The 19,739-nt window shown below is 35.6% G+C and overlaps 1 protein-coding gene across 7 annotated transcripts in view; it reads left to right on the top strand.

Moving 5' to 3' along the window:
• CEP170 (centrosomal protein 170) overlaps positions 1-19,739 on the top strand; it is a 100,573-nt gene that overhangs the window by 26,868 nt on the left and 53,966 nt on the right. For 6 of the 7 annotated variants that reach the window (XM_071574912.1, XM_071574904.1, XM_071574895.1 and 3 more), the window contains exons 3-7: positions 4,250-4,339; positions 9,827-9,908; positions 10,346-10,401; positions 10,519-10,681; positions 13,306-13,440. In XM_071574912.1, coding sequence (XP_071431013.1) covers positions 4,250-4,339; positions 9,827-9,908; positions 10,346-10,401; positions 10,519-10,681; positions 13,306-13,440 — 526 coding nt within the window. The remainder of the gene's footprint in view (positions 1-4,249; positions 4,340-9,826; positions 9,909-10,345; positions 10,402-10,518; positions 10,682-13,305; positions 13,441-19,739) is intronic. The other variant, XM_071574919.1, reaches the window with a different exon arrangement.

Genomic DNA, 19,739 nt, shown 5'->3' with positions numbered 1-19,739 from the left:
TATACAAAGGAAAATGAAATTAGTAGAGAGGAATATTTCTCTGTCTCTGAGGAAGTTGAATGACTCAGTTTCAATGGAATTGTAAATATATATGTCAAAATAGCTTGATACTTAAGTAGCTTCCTCAACTTTGGAGACCACTGTATGGAACTCTTAGATGTGTATTAACTGTGTTGTTGTGTAGCTGTGTTGCACACACTTTGCCCTATCAAAGCTGTCCTCCGAGCTGCCTTTTTCTAAAACACATTTTTTTGAGTTTAGAAAAAGGCAGAGGTTAATGGTAATATTTGAGTGGTTAATGGTAATATTTTAGGAGTTTCTTCTTAAATTCTTTTCTTTGTTTACTGTAGAGCTCTTAATGTGATTGAGTTTCAAAACTAATATTCTCAACCCTTCCAAGCATTCAATAAAATATTTTCTTTTGGAATTTTTGTTCCTAAAAGTTGTGTATGCAGCCATTAATGGCCAAATTAGAATCTTACTTGCAAATGAAATGCCTGGAGACCTAATTTTATATGTATTACTTAGAATGTAATATCTCTAGTGAACTGCATTTGCCTTTCAGCCTCAGAAAGCAGCCAGAGGTTTCATTGATGATGTTGGAAAGCAGTTGAAAATACTCCTAATTTCTCTTTAAAGACAGGCAGGATGATGTCTTGGTGAATTACAAATAGATATAAGTTATTTGCAAATGTTATTGGTTGTGTATTGACTTCAGAGTTAGCAAAAAGAATCAAGGGGCCTCCTTATTTTCAAGTATACTCTGTTTAGCCTGCTATTATGTTCGGTCTACATGCCAGCATGACTGCAACACCACATAGTCCTTCAGGGGGAGGAACACACCAGAAGAGAAGCTAATAATGTGTTCTTGTTTTGCATGTATAGCTCTTTGTGTAGGACCTTCCTTTCCACTCTGGACAACTTGGTTGTTCTTTTACTGCAAAGCATGTGGGCAATGCATGATAAAGAAAGCAGAATTTAGTGCTTTTATTCATAATTGATTTAGAGAAAGCATTTTGTAAAAGCCTTCATAAGAAGGATTTCAACTCTTGCATGCTTGAGAGACCTCAGATCTGTACCTAACACTGTTCAAAGAGGTTTTGTTCACATCTGGGAATACAGATATGCTTTAAATATGTTATTTTGTAAATATGTTCAAACATAGTGAGAAGTCTTAGTGTTTAGCTAGCTGCTACAATGCACTGCCCTGCTTGTGGATATAAACCACATTTTCTCCTTCTCTCACCATTATGTTTAGAAATTTTGCATCTTGATCAGGAAATCACTTCCAAGAAAATAAATATCTACATTATTCTCAATATCGTAATTGTTTACAAAGAAGACTACTTTTATTTTCTGTATTCTGAATATAAGTTGTCTGGATTGAAGTGAAGAGTCTCTTAACAGTTATTCTGTGATTTTTATTATTTCTGAAGTCATAAATAAATCTTTGTACTGGGTCTTGCTGAGTTGGTGTTTGTAGAGACCTTTGTGGTACAATGTTTTGGATTTGTGACTGTTGATAACACACCAATATTTTAGCTGTTACTGAACAGTGTGTGCAGAGTTTCAAGGCATTCTCTCTTGCTCTGTTCCTCCTACACACATGTAACTCGTCATAGCATCATAAAATGGTTTGGGTTGGAAGGAACCTTAAGATCATCTCATTCCAACCCCCTTGACACAGGCAGGGTCGCCTTCCACTAGTCCAGGTTGCTCAGAGCCCCTTCCAACCTGGCCTTGAACTATTCCAGCGATGGGGCATCCACAAGTTCTCTGGGCAACCTGTTCTGGTGTCTGACGTGTGTGTGGGTGCACAAGAAGCAGAGAGGGAACACAGTGAGGACAGCTGACCTAAAGTGACCCAAGGGATATTCCGTGCCATATGTTATGCTTGTAAATAAAAACAGAAGAAGGGGCCTCTGGGGAAGGTACCCACTGCTTAGAGACTGGGTGGGCCTTGGGCTGCCTGTAGGAAGTGGTGAGTGATTGCCTGTGCATCATTTGATTTGTTTTATTTCTTCTTTCCTCTTCCTCTTTCCTTTGCTGCTTAAACTTGACCTGTGAGCTTTTTTGCTTTTTCTCTTCTGCTTCTATCCCACATCCCACTGGGGCAGGGCAGAGTGAGTGAGCAGCTGGGTAGCACTTAGCTGCCAGCCAAAGCACCACAGTCTTGCAAGAAGCAACTCTGGTAGTCCTTAAATTTGAATGGAAGGCTGCAGTGACAGTTCCAAAGGAAAAATGTCATTTTAAAGATTTGCATAGTCTTTGCACCTCTAAAAATCAGCTGCAATTAATAAAAATGTGTTCAATTATATGCCTCATATCTCAGCCTGAGATGGTCTACAGAATTTCAAGTGTTTCTCTAAAAGCCACAGACTTGAGTAATCATTCTTACCATTTCAGAAAATGTGACAAAGTAACATGAAGCTTTGAGGATCTTTATTGTGTCCTTTCTGTTTTAACTTATTTTTATTAATACATTACACATAAAGATAATAAAATGAACTAGTATTAATGCAGTATATATTTGAATACCAACATTGAAAGAAGTTCAGAATTTTTCTCAAGAGTGCGGGTTAACAGTAGGATAATTCTTGATGCATTGCTGCATCACTTGAGTGTGGAAAACTGTAATCTCTGCTTAAGATTGTAGGCTCAGCAGAACACCCAGACCAGTGAATTTGATTGTATTGAGTTAGCTTGTTTTCATTTAAAAGGTTACTAAGTCAGTAGAAAATGAACTATCCTGGTATATCTTCATATGCCACTAAAAACACTCAACTGATGTAGTATATTAGTGCAGCATGTGTTGGCAGGGAACTTGTTCATTTGTCTGACTCTTCCTTGATTTTCTCCTCCCCCTTGATATCCTCCAACCTCCCATTACATTTCTCAAGAATGCAGACCAAATTGGCTCAAAGGAAAAGTCTGAAATAGTAAGTATAAGCAGTAGAGGACTGATTTCACTTCTTTGAGGAGAAAGCAGAGCAGTCGAAAGATGGCATGTAAAAGAAGAATGAAGTAGTAAATTGAAAACAAGGAAGGAAAATAATGGTATCAAGTCTCAAGAAATGGAGAAGGAATGAGGTGGTAAATGTGGAATTATGAGAAGAGAACACATTTCTTTAGGAGTACTAATTGTTTGTTCTGATGCTTTGAAGTGGCTCATGCACTGGTAACCTGGGACTCCTAGAACTGGCAGACCACAGGTGCTGGTACAGAAACAGTCACAGAAGTCTCAGACAGAAATGTACCATTCTCTGTGCAATGTAGTTGAACAGTGAGTTGAGTAGCAAGGATAGAAGATGCAAACCTGAAACTGGAAAGAATGCTGTTGGAAGCTTTGCCATCATGTCGGGACACTGCACTGGCAGAATTACAGGCAGACAGACTGAGATCAAGCATGCATAGCGGTGGAAGATGAGCTGTGGGCTCCATTCCCTTGGGAGCTGTTGTAGATGACAAGTGCCAACCACATGCATGTGTGAAGGAGGCACACATCCAGCCTCACCTCTTCCTTGCTTCCTATCTGCAGCTCAGGCTGCCAACATTTGGCCACAAGCAAGTGCTGAAAGAGGGAGGTGGTGTTCTTGGAGGAAATAGGATTGTTCCTTGTGGCAATGAGTTGATGTTTGGATGTGAAATAAAGAATTCATTAAAGTACTGAGAAAGTCAGAGCTGATGGGAATAGTAATTCAGGAACTGTCCCGATGTTTAGTGAAGAGGCTGTAGCTAATTGGCTCAGGAAATTGACATCAAGGAGAAGCAATTTGAATGCTTGTACACTATGGTAATTATCCCAGATGCATAACAGGAAGTGGTGTGTTTCACAGAGAACAGCAGCACACCAGAATCATAGTCATATTCTGAAAGATACATGTAGTTGAGAGAGAGAGAGAGAAATAAAGGTGAAGTTGATGATGTCAGATTAAACACCAGTAATACTAGGGTGAATTGAGAAAAAAAAAAGAATCTTTGGGTAAGATACCAGTGGATCTGACTCTTAAAATTGTATTTGTGGAGCATTAAGAAAATATTTTTTGAATGAATTTTAGGATTCTGCCATGGGCACCCAGAGTAAGGTTAGAGATTGCCCTTTTTCGTATGTTGGCCTAGCTTTTCTATATCATGTGAATAAATGTGCTATGTTGAAAGAAAATAATCACACTGCTCTAAGAAATAGCTATTAATGCTATTTTGATCTGGTTTTCCAATACCTTATTTTATTTTTTTATATATATTTTAGTCACGGAGTGTGGACAAGCAACACGCTGTACTTAACTATGATGCCTCTACAGATGAACACTTGGTGAAGGATTTGGGCAGCTTGAATGGAGTAAGTTAACAAAAGAAATGGATAGCTCCCCGTGGTCTTCTGCATGTTTGTTTTGGGATTTTTTTTAGCAATTATCAATTGTACATTAATGTCTTTTCAATGCAGTATTGGAAATGGGGGAACATTCAGAAAGAAAACGTAGTCTTTGAAGGGTTTATCCACTGCATGTATTTTAAAGGGCTACAGGTAATTCCATTAGTAAGAGAGCCTGGGTGGTAGGAAAAAATGAGAATATAAAAAGGCATGTGCTATATTTCTGTATTTCAAAATTGTAAAAAGTGTGCTGTAAAAAACTTGAATGTATTTCATTCTTCAAAGTGTCTGATTAATATATGATTTTATTTCATATGCTATTCCTTTTTTTCTCCTGTTACAATACAGAAAAGAATATTATACTGTATTTCACATGTAGGAAGAAAATTAAGTGTGCAATAACCGTGTTGTGGGTAAACCTATTTAACTAATTCTATACTTACATGTAGTTTTTAAGAAGCATTTTTGTTAAAATGTCTATGATTAATGTGTGTCAAGTAACTACAAACTAATACAGGAAAAATCCAAAGTTATGAGCAAAGTAATCATATGGCATTTTACATTTTAAAGCTTTTCTAGGAGTTGTGTATACAATGGTCTAGATAAGCATCAGTTTTTATAAAACTTTTTGCTATTAAAATAGATTATTAAAAACAGTAATTTTGTAATATTTTTGTAGCCCTTTAGATACTCCTTTATGAGCTGTTTATTTGCACTAGTTATGGTTGTTAACTTTAAATGTTTGACTGTGTCATGATTACTTAGAGTAAAATCATGAGTTCATCTGTGTTACTTATTTGAATTAATATTTAGAAAGCTACTGATAGTGAAAAGCTTTGTCAAATGCATAAAAAAATAGATGAAAAAGAAATCTCAAGTTGCTGCCTTTTCATCTTGAAGTGCATTTCAAAATGAAGCTCCCATCGATCTATCTCTTAGCTTTTCTGTACTTTAAAGTGACTAACTCAGCCTTCCAAGGAGTCAGTCTCAACTCCATGTGAAACCACTGTAACCTGAATATCCTTTGAATGGTTGCAGACATACAAGGGCTTTGGTCCTTAAATGTTTAATATACCTCTGTGTTTTCAAGTCAGTGCACTGTTTCAAGGCAATGATGAAAAATAAATTCAGCACATAGAATTTTTTTGCTGAGCTATTTGATTTTATTCCCTAATTCTGTAACTCCTGAAGTCAGTAGGCATACCATGAGATTTTCATTGCCACGTCACAAAATTGAAATTTAATGAATATATTTTAAAAGGCCTTCATTCATCTCTTTTGTCTCTGATAAAAAGCTTTCAGTGATCTGCTTTGCTTGATCTGATTCATTCTCAAGTTTGAGGTGAAGCTTCAGTTGCGCTAGAACTGTTTACTTAGAGACATCAAAGAAATTCTTTCTTCCCACAGCTTTAGGACAAGGAATATTAAGTCCTAAGAGTTTAGTCCTTGCTCTTTGTCTTCACGGTGCTTTCCTTACCATCAGTTTCCCACTGTGCTTTCCTTACATACCTCTACCTACCTGGTTTCAGGTTAAAAGTGAAAACTCATTATTTTTGTAATACCATACTAATTGTTAGACAGAACAATGTATGCAATGCCTCAGTACCATGCGGTGAACTGCCAGTTAGGCAATAATTCTTTTAGTCTGTCTACTATTTCAACTGAGAATACCACAGCCAAATGCCTCTTCTAGTGCTTTAGCAGCTTCTACACCTTCTTGTTTTGCATACTTCAGCAAAAGATAAGATTTTTTCAGTATATGGGACTAATCCATTCCTAGTGTAATGCACTTTAACCAGTCGAGATAATTCAGAGTTTAAGGGAAGATGACTACTATCAATAGTTTTGTTTTGAGTGTTGAGAGTCCTACAGAATTTCACGAGCTGAACTGTAGTTGCACCTGATGCCCTAATACCTGAATATTCATTCTTACAGTATGGTTGATTCACACTCAGTTCAATGATAAGATTACAGCAGTCTTTATCCTGGACATCTAGATTGAAAAATAAAGAAAAAGTATTTTTAATCACATTTACATGATGTAAAATTTTATTTCTGGTAGTCTATCATGACTCATTCTAGTCAATCTTGTTTTTCTTCTATTTTATAAGGAAAGATGAAGAAATTTCTCTTTTCTGAAGAAATTGTTAAGATAGTATCAGCATAATTCAACAATATTTTCTCCTTTGACTTACAAACTCAAAAATATACCAGAAGAATTATTAAACATCCATGACCCTGTTGAATAACATTCTTCCCAGGAATATTTACAGGATAGCAAAGTTCTTTCACACTGATGTCTCAGGACTGTGTTGTGAAAAGCTTGGCAAACTTTATGAAGACTTAAAGACACTTGACTCACTATTTGGAGAATAAAGGTTTAGAAATCATGAGTATATCTAAAGATGTGTATAGAGTGATTTAAGAGAGGAAAAGGATTCCTTATTCACATAGCAACTAGCTTTTTCAAGCTAGCTTTGTCTTGCATCCCAAAGCATGTGGTGAGATTTTTAAAGCTCCAGTAGCAGAGCAACTGAAACTTGGTAGTTATAGGGCATCAATTCAGTCATGGGGATGTCAGGACTACACACACTGTCTGTAGAGTTCTCTGAGTTGAGTATTCTGCATGTGCAATTTCAGAACTCTGACCAGGGAGGACAAGTACATACATGCATATATACATGGATGTCTGCAAGGTGGCCTAAATTTTGTTCATTCCCTAAGATTCTGGTCACCTTGCAGATAGTCTTTCCAGGGATTTTTGCCCTGGACTCTCAAAATGTTAAAGTGAAATAAGTATGCATTAAACACTACTCAAAGTTTCATGGTTACAAACCAGTAGATAGTTGTACTTTTATTCTTATTCCTGGGGAAAATATTTTCTATGTAGTAGGTAAGCAGGTTTTTTTAATAATGAAATAAACATTATTTTCCTTTAGAAAAAGAAAATAAAATGGAATATCCTTTTACTGTTTTGGGGAAGGACATTGTTTCTGTCTTTTCAGACTTCATTTAATACTGGATCTTCATGAGAAAGACAACCATTCAAAGATTCAGATTCTTGGCTTACTTAATTATTCAAGTTTTTCTTCTGTGTGTATGCATCCCTAACTTCAAAGTGCTTTTAAAACAGCATATTTCAGCTGCTTTGTTCTTCAGAAACATGTATGTGATGTTGTAGAATTCTTAAGTTAAAAGTTGGATGATCCTGTGGAGTTCTGTTATTCTGAGTCCCCCAAACTGGCATAAATCAATAGTAAACATGTCTCAGAAAGGCACCCTGGATGTTTAATCTCCTATCTGTATATTAGTATTAACATGTAGTTGCTACCAAAAGTAAAAATGGAATTTCAGTTATGGAAAATATGCAACTGATAAATAATTAATAAAACAACACACAGTCTCTTATCAGATAATCCACAATTATTTTATTTGCCTAAATAAAGGCATTTTATATATTAAAATAAAGATGAAGGAAGTAGCACCGGTGAACAAGAGACTTTTGACATACACCTAATTATTCATATTTCTTACAAGGAAGATGCTGCATTCTTATAAGTCCAGCTGTTGCATTCGTTTCAGGTACAAGAAGAGGGAAGATTTCAGGAAAGCTGGAAAGAATGTTGGGGAGAGTAACTTAGAGTGAAAATTATAGTTTCCTAATGCAGGTTTGAATTCAGCCTAGAGGAGTAGTTGAAGGCAAAGTGCTGTGCAGAAGTTTTTTGTCAGCTCGCACTGCAGAATAATTCTTCAAAGATCTGTATCTCTGAAAGTGTATTAAATATTATACAGAGTTATATTTACTGTTTTGATTGTAGGGGTGTTTTTGTAGCCTGATCTCTAGTTTGTTTAATTGAGAGCTTAATATTCTATTCTGCTAGACAAAACTTGTCTATCAATGAGTGAATCCATAAGATACTGGCACAATACAGTTTTCTCTGAAGGTAACAAATTCATTTTAAGAAACAGTTCACTTCTACAGTAGTGAATCAGCCTAATTTGGAGAGTACTGGAAACAGTGGTATGACTTGGGATAAGCAGAAGGGTCATTTTGAGAGCTGCCTTTAGGAGGTGGCAGGTTCTGGGAGAAATCTCTAACTGAAGATTTAAGGATCCCCTCCAATGGCAAAAGGGCAAGTTGTGAGAAGGGCACTGTCAGGTCCTGATGCCCACTCCTACCTAAGTGTGTTATCATTATTCACTTCTTAAATCTGAAGTCATCACATGCAATTTCAAGTGTTGCTGATGTTCTCAACCTGGGCAGTTTGCCTGCTGCTGACAGCCTACCTTCCCAAGCTGGTAAATCAGTTGTTAAAGATACAGGACAGTTCTGATGAAGGAATAAACCATTTTTCCCCCTGGTCCTTACAAAGACTTTTGCCTGATTCAGACTTTTATGTATGATTTTCTACAATTTTCTTTAGGGTTTGAATAATCTTAGTTTCAAACCCTATTTTATGTTCAGTTAATTTCTTTCCCACAGAGATGAAATTGTTTTCCAGTTCTTCCAAATTATACCTGAGATCCACTTGAATGTGTGTTATTTGTCCTTGCTGCCTCTGTAATTAGTCATTTTATATCTCAGGTGTTCTCTTGAAATTTATACCACCATGGTTTTTCAAATTCCTAGTTGTTCTTCACTGTTCTGTTTAATCTGGAACTTGAAATCAGAGTGATTGATAATCTCTACTGCTTGGAACAGCCAGCTGATATATGGCTGGTGAAACCTTCAGGTACATAAATCTCTTTCCAAATCACTGAAAGCTTGTTTCATTTCTCCAACTATGTTTCCAACAGTAATTTCAAGGAGGGGAGGATTATTTACTGTACAGTACCTGAATTTTCAAAAGGTATTGTCAAGCCTGTGAAATTTACTCTGCTTTGCTGCTGGCTCTCAATTTTATTTCTGCTCACGAATGTTGTTAGACCTACTCTTTCAAGAGCTGCAATATATTGAATTCTTATTACTGATTTTTGGAGTTACTCAGATGCACTAACTTGGTCCAGGGTTTTTTTTTTTAACAATGACAGTGATTAGAAATGAGCTACCTCAGAACTCTCATATCTAATGCTAAATGGGGTACAAATATGATGATAAATCAATTCTGACAGTTAATCGGGATTGACAAAGCAGACTACAGGAAAAGCAATAAGTGGAGATTCTAATTTGAGGGACTATTAATCAACAATTCACTAAATACTGCTAACAAGATTAAACTTAGAAGGAACATTTTGGAGCTGGTGTGGTGTCAGCAACCTGGTTAGCAACTGATCTTCAGCTTTTCTTTTGCATATTTTGTGAGGCAGGTGGCAGTTTGAGCTTATAGTTCCCCAGTGAATCACTAGTACAAAACTTTTGGTGCTGAAAACCTTCTTATAAAATTATTTAAGTGATTTTGTGTTATTATTTTGGAATTTAACAATATTTCTTTCTGTCCTCATTTATTTCTGTAGACATTTGTGAATGATGTGAGGATTCCAGAACAGACATACATCACTCTGAAGTTAGAAGATAAATTGAGATTTGGATATGATATCCTTGGTATAAAATGCAGTGTTGGGACACACTTTTCTAGTTACAAGTATGGTTCTGTTAAGTGAAGGGTTCTCATGCTACTTGAGCAGGAACTTTGAGGAGGAACTTTTCTTTGAGGCAAACACAGAAATATTTGTAACATGCAATTGTATACGAGTAGATAAGATTACAAGTAAATACTCAACAAACTACTGAATGAAAAAATACTACTTGCATCATTGCAACATTAAGGTATCCACTCACTGTGCTGTTTACAAGTAATTTCATTGTGCATTTGCTTCGATGAGTATGATAGTGCATGGTAGTCCTAACAGCGACATATTTGTGAAACTTGTCACCATTTCAAGTGGCAGAATAGTCTGCACAGCTTGCTTTTCTGTAAAATTCTCTTGTGAACTCAGAAATTTGTCAGTATTTTCCTTATAATTTCCTACATACTAATCTTTTTACTGTTGTCAGGGGAGAGATGAGAGTCCCCGAAGAAGCACTTAAGGTAACAATGTGCAGTTCCTTCATGTTCATCTGTCATTGTGTAGTTATTTGTAACAGAGGTGTGTTTTTCCTACTTTTTGAGGGTTTGTGGGTTTTTTCTCTATTTGATGTCATGTAGCATGAAAAATTCACAAGCCAGCTCCAGTTATCCCAAAAATCTTCAGAGGCAGAAGGATCGAAGCAAATCAGCTCCAAAAGCCCAGACTCCAAGGTATCAGACTCCACTGCAGAAGTGCACCACAAAACTACAGAAGCATTGAAATCTGAAGAAAAATCAATGGGTAAGGTTCACTTTTCACCTGCAGAAGCACAAAAGCTTAGAAAGGATATTAATTTGCTTTGGTAGGATTCTTGTGAAATTCTGTAGATAGTAAAATTTCCACATATGTGAAATTTTAAAGATACTATAAAGAAGAACTTCTGTACTTGAATTTCTGCTCTTTTTTGCAGTAACATCCTCATAAACTTTTAAAAAGAGATTTAATCAGCATATGTAAGATTTTGCATGTCTCTTTTCCATAAGCACAAACTTGTAGCATCTGTGGCAGGAAATTGGGTTTTTTGCAATTTAACTGAAAGTATTTGTTCAGAAACAGTTTGTACATTTTACCAACATCATTTTCAAGTGCTCTCTTTGACATTGGGTTGGTTGTCTTGCTTTGGTCTTATTAAGTGGGTGGGAGTTTTGTTTGTTTTTTGTATAGTTACTAGCATTCATTGTTAGGTGCATCAAGATGGAATCTAAGCGTTTTGTTGTGGTTTAAAAATTTGTAGATAATGCAGCTTCAGTTTTGTTTCTACATCGTCTTTCATATTTATATATTGTGTTGTCGTGGCTCTGCCACAGGTGTCTTAATTTTGTGTGGGTTGTACTGCATCAGCTCTGGGGGCCCCAGGGTAAGAGGGACATGGACCTATTGGAGTGAGACCACAGGAGGGCCAAAGAGGTGATCAGAGGTCTGGAGCAGACAGGTTGAGAGAGATGGAGATGTTCAGTATAGAGAAGAAAAGGCTCTAGGGAGACCTTATAGCAGTCTTTGAGTACCTAAAGGGGACTTCAAAAAGAGAGCACCAATTTTACACAAGCAAATAGTGATAAGACAAGGGTGAAAGGTTTTAAACTCAGAAGATGTATTGATTAGATGTTAGAAATAAATTCTTTAGTTGTGAGAGTGTTGAGCCACTGGAACAGGTAACACAGAGAGTTTGTGAATGCCCCATCTCCGTCCATCTTCAAGGCTGGGCTGGATGGTGCTTTGAGCAACCTGATCTAGTGAAAGGTGTCCCTGCCCATGGCAGGTTCCTTCCAACCAAAACCATTCTCTCATTCTATGATGAACTTCAGCATGAGGCTTGTTGAAATGTAGTAGAGATAACCACAAGAATGAGAAAGGAATCAGGTGGTAGTGTTTCCATATGATGGAACTGTGTAGGTCTGACTTCTTACAGTTTTGTTTAGGTTTAATCTACTCTTCCAGAAGACACAGTTCAAAGAATTCACTTCCCCACATAAGATTCTGTGGTATAACTAATGAACCTGTTTGGTTTTTGGGTGATCTAGCATTCTGTTAAGGGTACATAAAGTAGCATAATGGGGTTCTTTTATCCTGATCTTCGGTTTTTCTTTTCACTCTTCTGAAAATAAGTCAGAGTTAATGATAGCAATTTATATTTCAGTGCAATTCTTGGAAGCTTTTTGGGGATTGATTCTCTCACTGTTGCTATATATATATGAATAGCTGTTTGCTATTGCTAATTCAGTGCACAGGCATAGAATCATAGAATGACTTGGATGGGAGGGAATCTTGAATATCATTTAGTTGCACCACCCTGCCACCTGCAGACACACCTTTCACTAGACCAGGTTGCTCAATGCCCATTCAACCTGTCCTTGAACACTTCCAGGGATGGGGCATAACAAAATTCTCTGAGCAACCATCAAGTTTTTAAAAACAACTCCATATTGACTGAAGTGTAATGCTATTCAAAAAAAGGAAATACGTGATGTCTTAAAATCATACTGAAACTGTTGGCATGGCTATGAAATCATCTTTGGAATGCAGGTATATAAAGCATTGAAAAAAAAAGTTGAAATTCATAAGCGCTAAAGTAACAGAGAAGCTACCAAGCAAGATTTGAACAGATCATGTTTTTTTCTAGAAAGACTCAGTGAAGTCTGTCTGATGCTAGAATAGCTAAATCTTTGTGGGGTTCTGTATTCTTCAAAGAGATCAGATCAAACCTAATCCAGTCAATTTATCACCAAGGTAGAAATCTTCATTATATCAGTATTTTTTTCTTAATTAATCTTTGCATTTAATCATGTGTATACATCCTATATAAAAAAGCACTTTTAATTGTACTATAATTTAACTAATACCTTTAAAAACTGGTTGTGCTTAGTAATGTTTTACAGCAAGGTAACTTTCAGCATTGTGTAGTAGCTGTCAGCAATTAGGAACTTTGGCAACATTGCAAAATTTGATCAGTTTTTCATGCAATGAGTTCAGATTTCATTTGAAGGTCACTGTGGGTAAGAATTAGTCTTCTCACAGAAACAGTAGCAAACAGCTTTTACAAATGTACTGCCATGCTGATGACTTCAAACTGAAAGAAGAAATAATGTTTACAGATGTATCAGGGTGACAATAAGAGATGTCAGATGCCTTTGCATAAACATTTGTGCCAGAAATTTTTATCAGGTCATGAGTAAGCTTTTATATTTAGAACCCAGATCAGTTATCCAGCCTCCAAGTTTGTTTTGTATTTAGGCAAATGCATGCAACCATTTTGCTTCAACTTCCAGGAGAAATGATCCAAGCAAATTACTTTCTCTTCTTGTTAGTTTAACTAAATATCACAACTAAAAAAACGTAATTTCCTTTGCTTTGGGCTAATTTTATAGATCTTTCTGCCATGCCTCGTGGGACACCTTTGTATGGACAGCCAGCCTGGTGGGGTGATGATGAAGCTGATGAAAAAAGTGGTTGTAAGCCAGATAGCAAGCATGAAGAAAAAATGCAGGAGACAGGGGCTTCAGGTAAGTGTTGTCTTATTTTTGTCTGTTTTTTTCTGTTTGCTGATGTGCATATATTCTTAAGTAGGGAACTAAACAGATATTAATGTTTGGAAGTTTCTTAGTGTGCAAGATGAAAGCCTGTTAAAATTTAAGTTAGTTTGCAAATATTTTGTCAGAAACTATCGCTTTCCAGACACCAATGTCACATATAGCATGTCAGTTTCTTAGTATATAATACAGTTTTCTATGAGTAAGTATGGCAAATAACATTACCTGATCTAGTGTGTGTTCTTTTTCAGTTGAATCCATATCTGTCATTTTATATGCATAGGCATATTTTATCAAAATAATTTTTGAGAATAAATGTTGCTGTTTTATATTCATGTTTGACTTTTAGCTATTTAAGGTGATCTGTGCTAACATTACCTTTTATAATTCAATAATGCTGTATTAGTAGGAATTGCATTTCATAATTCTTGCAGTAAAGATTCGTGTAGTCTAAAGTTAAACTGGTAGTGTTTATTTCCCCGTAATACAGACCCTTCTATCCGATAGCTTGTCTAGACACAGCGTGTATTGCCAAAACGTCAATCTCGGTGCCTATAATTAGGCTTTATCTATCGTCAGGCATATAAATAAAAGTGACTGCTATTCCAATAAAGATAATAACCTTAAAACTTACTCCAGTTAGGACAAAATTCAGCCATGTTTGTTTAGCTCTTTAGACACACATTTACAGGCCAACAGTTTTAAGTTTGCCGTTTTTTAAAGTACTTTAACTGAGGTGAGAACTTCTCTCTTTCTGTCATAGTAGTTGCTATGGTTATCATAGGTCATGTTTTGCAGGAACTGGAGTAAAGTCTAAAATGTAAGATCAAACTAAATGAGCATTTCAATGGTGTGAAGTAGGGGTCTTTGGAATTAACTTTTTGGTAGCCTTTACTGACCTTTTTCATATTACATTAAAGTTGTCATCACTCATAGAGTAAAGTAAGTCCCTTAAGATTAGGACTAGTAGAAAGAAACCAGATGAAAACATTTCAACTTGTGACCATTTTTGTGCATCTTAAACAGTTTTATCATGTATAAAATAACTTCATCATAATGCAGGATAGTTTTAGAACACTTTATTATTTGGTTGTCTTTTTGGTGAAGTGTGTACTGTAAGCAGCTTGAGTAGAGTATGCTATTGTGTTCTCCTGTAGGGGCTTTTTAACTACAAGTTTAATATCCTGCATTAATAATGTATAGCTTTACAGTTCAAATCTTGTCTAGAAATCTGTTCTTCAAACACTTCTGTTCTTTCCTAAGAAATAGAAATTTTGTTCTTAATGGCAGTAATAATGAGAGACAATGACGGCTAAGTGTTTTTCCACTTCCATTTTTCTCATCAAAAAGGGGAAGTGCTTATACCATTACTTCAAAAGAATTAAGTTCTTACCTTTAAGTCATTGATACACTGCTATCCATGGGATTTTCCTTGTGTTCCAGATTGCAAGGAAGCATTAACTATTGGCTGTGAAACAAAGCTTTGACTCAGTACTTTGCTGTACATGCCAAAACAGGGATGGTAAAGTTTCTACTATCTGTGGTTTTACTGCTTAGATGTCAGTCTCTGTAGCAAACTAATAAAACAAAAGTAAGAATTCATCAAGTTTTTCATTCTCCTGTGTATCTATCTGTATTGTTTCAATCTAAAAAACGTGCATGTTGTTTACCCTCATTAAATATAGGATTATTAAAAAGCAATATCCCAAAGTCTGTGGTTTTGATGCAATACCATGCAATTAACAAGGTATGGCCCAAGATTACAGCTTCTATGTAGTAATGTGTCCAGTCTTATTTTTTCATAATTTTAAATTGTTTTTTCAGAAGCAGTATGGCATCAAATGGTTTACATACTCTTGTATTTATTTTATCAAGAGATTTTTCAGCAAGTTATCAGTGCTTCTGTCTTAGTTGATGAGTTTCAAGAAAAATAAGATTCCAACTTCCTCTTGAACTAATCATGGAGATGCCATCTGTTTCAACAGTGGACAAAAATAAGTTTGTTCTAGACAGATGTTCAGATGTGGAGGTATTTTTGACATGATTTGCCTTAGCAAAGTCATCATAAGATAAATGATTAATAGAGCAAATGGATTAATATTTTCTAAATAATTCAAATTTGTTTGTTTATTTCCCGTATATATACACACTATAAAAAATAAAATTTGGGCCCAAAGCCTTCTTGGCTTTTTGTTTTTACACCTTTTTATTTTTTTCATTTATGTTGTTGTTGTTTCATCATAGATTGGTTTCTTCTGAATAGTGTTGATCTAAGTGGAGTGTAGCAATAGCTTTTGTTTTCTCAAACTGAAAGACTCATAAATCTGTAAGAATGGAATTCAGCTCAAGTAAGCACATACTAAACAAAAGTGTATGTGAAATGGTATAGGAAGACACCACTTGGAAAAATCCAAAACCTGATATTTTTGCAAACCATTTAATTTGAGAGGATGTAGAACTAAAATCGCTTGTATAGACAAAGGATTTATTTATCTTGATCACTTAATCTCAGAGTAGACATCAGTTGTATGTTCTACCAGTCTGGTTTTTGACTGTTACAGGTGTTTCTTAGTAGTGTTGGCAGAGAATAACAGATGTTCAGAATTGATGCAGTTAATTGGTTTTCCACTGGCTAAATTGTATTCAGTGTATAAAACACTGATTTGGGACATGCTTCTTAATATAAACTGCCTAAAAGTTAAGTACATTACAGGTGAATTCTTAAACTAACTCAAATCCATAAAGTCTGATAGCATTTTAACAAATGAATCCTATTAAGAATCTGCATCTTTAATGATTTAGTACATGATTATTCACTGAATAGAAAAGAAGGCATGAATTCTAAGAGATGGGGCAAGGTTTAATGAGGAGATAGAGGTTGGAGATTTGTTTCTGCTAAGCCAACTATAGACAATTACTCTTTCCAGTCCCAAGTTAATAAGATTATTTCAATGTTCCTGTATTTTTATCACAACAGAAACTCACTAATGAAAATTATTTGCAAACAAAACACAATAGCCTGGAAAACTTTAAAAAGAAAAAACCTTTCTGTGTTTTTTGACATGAATGTTGCTATCATTTAATGACCCATAGATCTGCTAGTCAGTATTAAAATGAAGAGTTGCATGTACACTCTGGCATGACTTTATGCTGCAGCTGTTAAATATCCATGTTACTGGCAAGTTTATTGGGTGTGTAATTATTATTATTGCCATATGTTGCACTCTCATTTCCTGGAAAAGCAAAAACTGCATTCTTTGCTGATCTCAGTAGTAGTTGTATGATTTTACATCAATGCCTTTACCAAAAATCTAAGAAAGACAGATAAGTTTTTAAGCAGACTTTAAGAATCTGAAGTAATTTTTTCCATTTGGCATGAAGTTTTCTTTTAATTCCAGCACTGCGTAACAGTATGTCAGATTAAACATTCCTTACATTTAGTAATAGTGTAAAGCAGGAAAAGCAGACTGAGAGTTATTTGAGAAATACCGATGTAATCAGTGTGTGTAGGAGATTACATACCTGTAATGTGTGATGTGTAATCACTGGTATTAACAGTAAAGTTTCTAGAAGTTTGCTCTAGAATTTTGCTGAGTTTTGATGTGAAGTATGTGCAAGTGCTGCGTATGTAAGGCTTGCTTTGCAAAGCTCTAGCAACAAACTGCATGATATGTCATGGGGAGCTTACAGGACTTTTTAGAGCTGTCACACATATATTTAAGTAAAATTAGTTTTGCCCTTTTTCCCCCTCAACTGCTTTAAAGTGGGTAGTTAAATGATTTATTATGAGAAGTGGGGATTTATATGCAATGTTTTTTATATTTTTATTTGAGAGAGCAATTTTGATATTTTTCCATAGGACTGGTTATGACAACATTAAAAGACAAAGATCTTATTTAATACCAGGTGAATCATTATATGTATTTGTTGCAATCTTGTCTTTAGCTAAAAATGAAAAATGTGATGCAGTCTTAAAGCAAAAAAAGAACCTAAATGGTAAGTAGGAAATTAAAAGTAGGAATATGAAGAGAAAGGGATAAAAAAGGAATTCCATTAAGTGCTTGAAAGCACTGACTTCAGCTTCCTTTCATTACACATATCATAGTCCGGTGCCAAATATAAAGCCAACCTTAAAAAAATTTGGGAATTTTGTGTAAAAATGGTATCTTGGCTGCTTCTTACACCCATTGCAAATAAATATATTGCTTTGGGTTTACAGCTATTTTTTTAAGAACTGCTTTGTGAATTCCAGATAATTTTCCTTTACAAGTTACATTCTTGAAATTGTATTTTAAGGCAAAACGAAAAGAGCATTACTAATAATCTGAACTGTGAAAAATAATTTTTGTAGTTTCCTATCTTTGCAGATGATAACGTATTGATATTCACAGGCAGTTTTTTGCATATCTGATAGTTTATGTTGAATAACACAGATACCTATGATATTTCTTATCCACATTGGCAGGTAAAATTTTCAGATTCTGACTACTTGTGTGCGCAGTTTAAGAAGTAAGACTTAAAAACCAAAAAAATCCTACAAAGTGTAATCAATTCTGCTAATGTCACAAAGTGAATGTTGCTGTTCTGATGATCTCTGAATAGAATACAATAAAATTATCAAGGTTGGAAGAGACCTTCAAGATCATCCAATCCCACCATCCACCCAGCACTATCACTGTAACCCCTAAACTGCTAAACTGAATCACCCAGTGCCAGATCCAGATGTCTCTTGAACACCTCTAGGGGTGGTGACTCCATTACCTCCCTAGGAAACCTAGTCTAATGGCTAACCACACTGTGAAAATTTTTTTCTAGTATGTGTTCTGGGGATCTCCCTTGTCTCAGCTTAAGGCCATTATTTCCACTGCCCCTCTCACTGCAGGCATGGAAGAAGAGACCAGTTCCCACCTCACCACAGCCTCCTTTCAGGTAGAGGAAGACAGCAGTGAGGTCCCCACCTCCTCTTCTTGAGACTAAACAAACTCAGCTCCCTCGGCCTTCCCTCATAAGACATGTTGCCTAGTGAAGGATCTCCTGAACTCCCTTTGGTGAAGCCTATGATTTCCCAAAGATTAGACAGTTTCCCTCCTAGCCTCCCCTAGACTCATTGTTGCATTGATAGTCTCTCCACACCTGTGTAGCAGCCACCAGTTATTGCTTCCTTACTTGCCTCATAGAAACAGTTGCACAGTTGTCTTTTGTATCTCTAGACCTTTGTAGAACAAGATCTTCCTTTTAACAGATATCCTGCCACTTTGTTCTGCCTCTTTCCTTTCGCTCTTACCTGTTCAGAAATCTCTGCAGTCCCTGAAAAGTTTGCAGTTCACAACCTACCTGTCCTGTCATTTTCCCAAAACACACTTCTGATTCCATGCACTTGCCTTTTTTGCTATGCAAATGCTTTGCTTGTTCTGTTTAAAATATTATAGAGCTGTGATGACCACTATCTTCAGTATTTGCTTGAAGGTTTTCTCTTAAAGCTGGCTGTATTTAGTCTGATATATAATTTCCTTCATCTTGGCAGAATGACATTTTATAATAGGATTTCAAAGGTAAGGCTATTTTATAGATCATTTTCTGTTATATCTAGAAAACTGTAAGGACTTGCATTTAGAATTTGGGTGAAAAGTACTGAACGGTGGTTCAGATCAGGATCTGTATTAATTTTTTGTTTCCTCATTGTTTTCAATTCCTTATTCTAATCAGTTTTGATGTATTTAACTTTTTTAAAAATGCTAGTACTTCAGACTGAAAGTAGGATTTTTAAGTAATTAAAGTTAACGTCAAATATTTTTCTTTGTATAATTTCTAAAAATTTTTCTAGCTTAGTAAAATTTTCAATTTAGTTGTAGTTCACTTTCTCACTTCATTTGATTCAACTGCCATAATTTAGATTCAAACTATATTCTAGCATCTGTTTAATCAAAAATATTGCAATCAAATGTGGTGCATATCATCATAGTATAAACTGTTTTCAGGTATTAAATTTGTTGCAGTCAAGTTTCACATGGAAAATTTTCTTGTGAAGTTCTTCATTAATGTTAACAACCCAGTGTTAGAGAGCCCCTCATTGCCATCCATCTGATGCAGCTGGCTACAATCTTGCGATTTTCAAAAGATGTCAATGAAGCAGCTATTTACTGAAAAATATTGTTTCTTATGTCACCAATAGATTGCTCTCCCCTTACCCAAAAGTGGAAATATTTCTCAAAACACACTGTATTAGCCAGTTATCTTTTGAAGGACCATAGAACACTTGCCTAAATAATGGC

Source organism: Pithys albifrons, chromosome 2 (assembly GCF_047495875.1).
Source record: "Pithys albifrons albifrons isolate INPA30051 chromosome 2, PitAlb_v1, whole genome shotgun sequence".
NCBI classification, from domain to species: Eukaryota; Metazoa; Chordata; class Aves; order Passeriformes; family Thamnophilidae; genus Pithys; species Pithys albifrons.
This window is presented reverse-complemented; position numbering and strand designations above follow the sequence as displayed.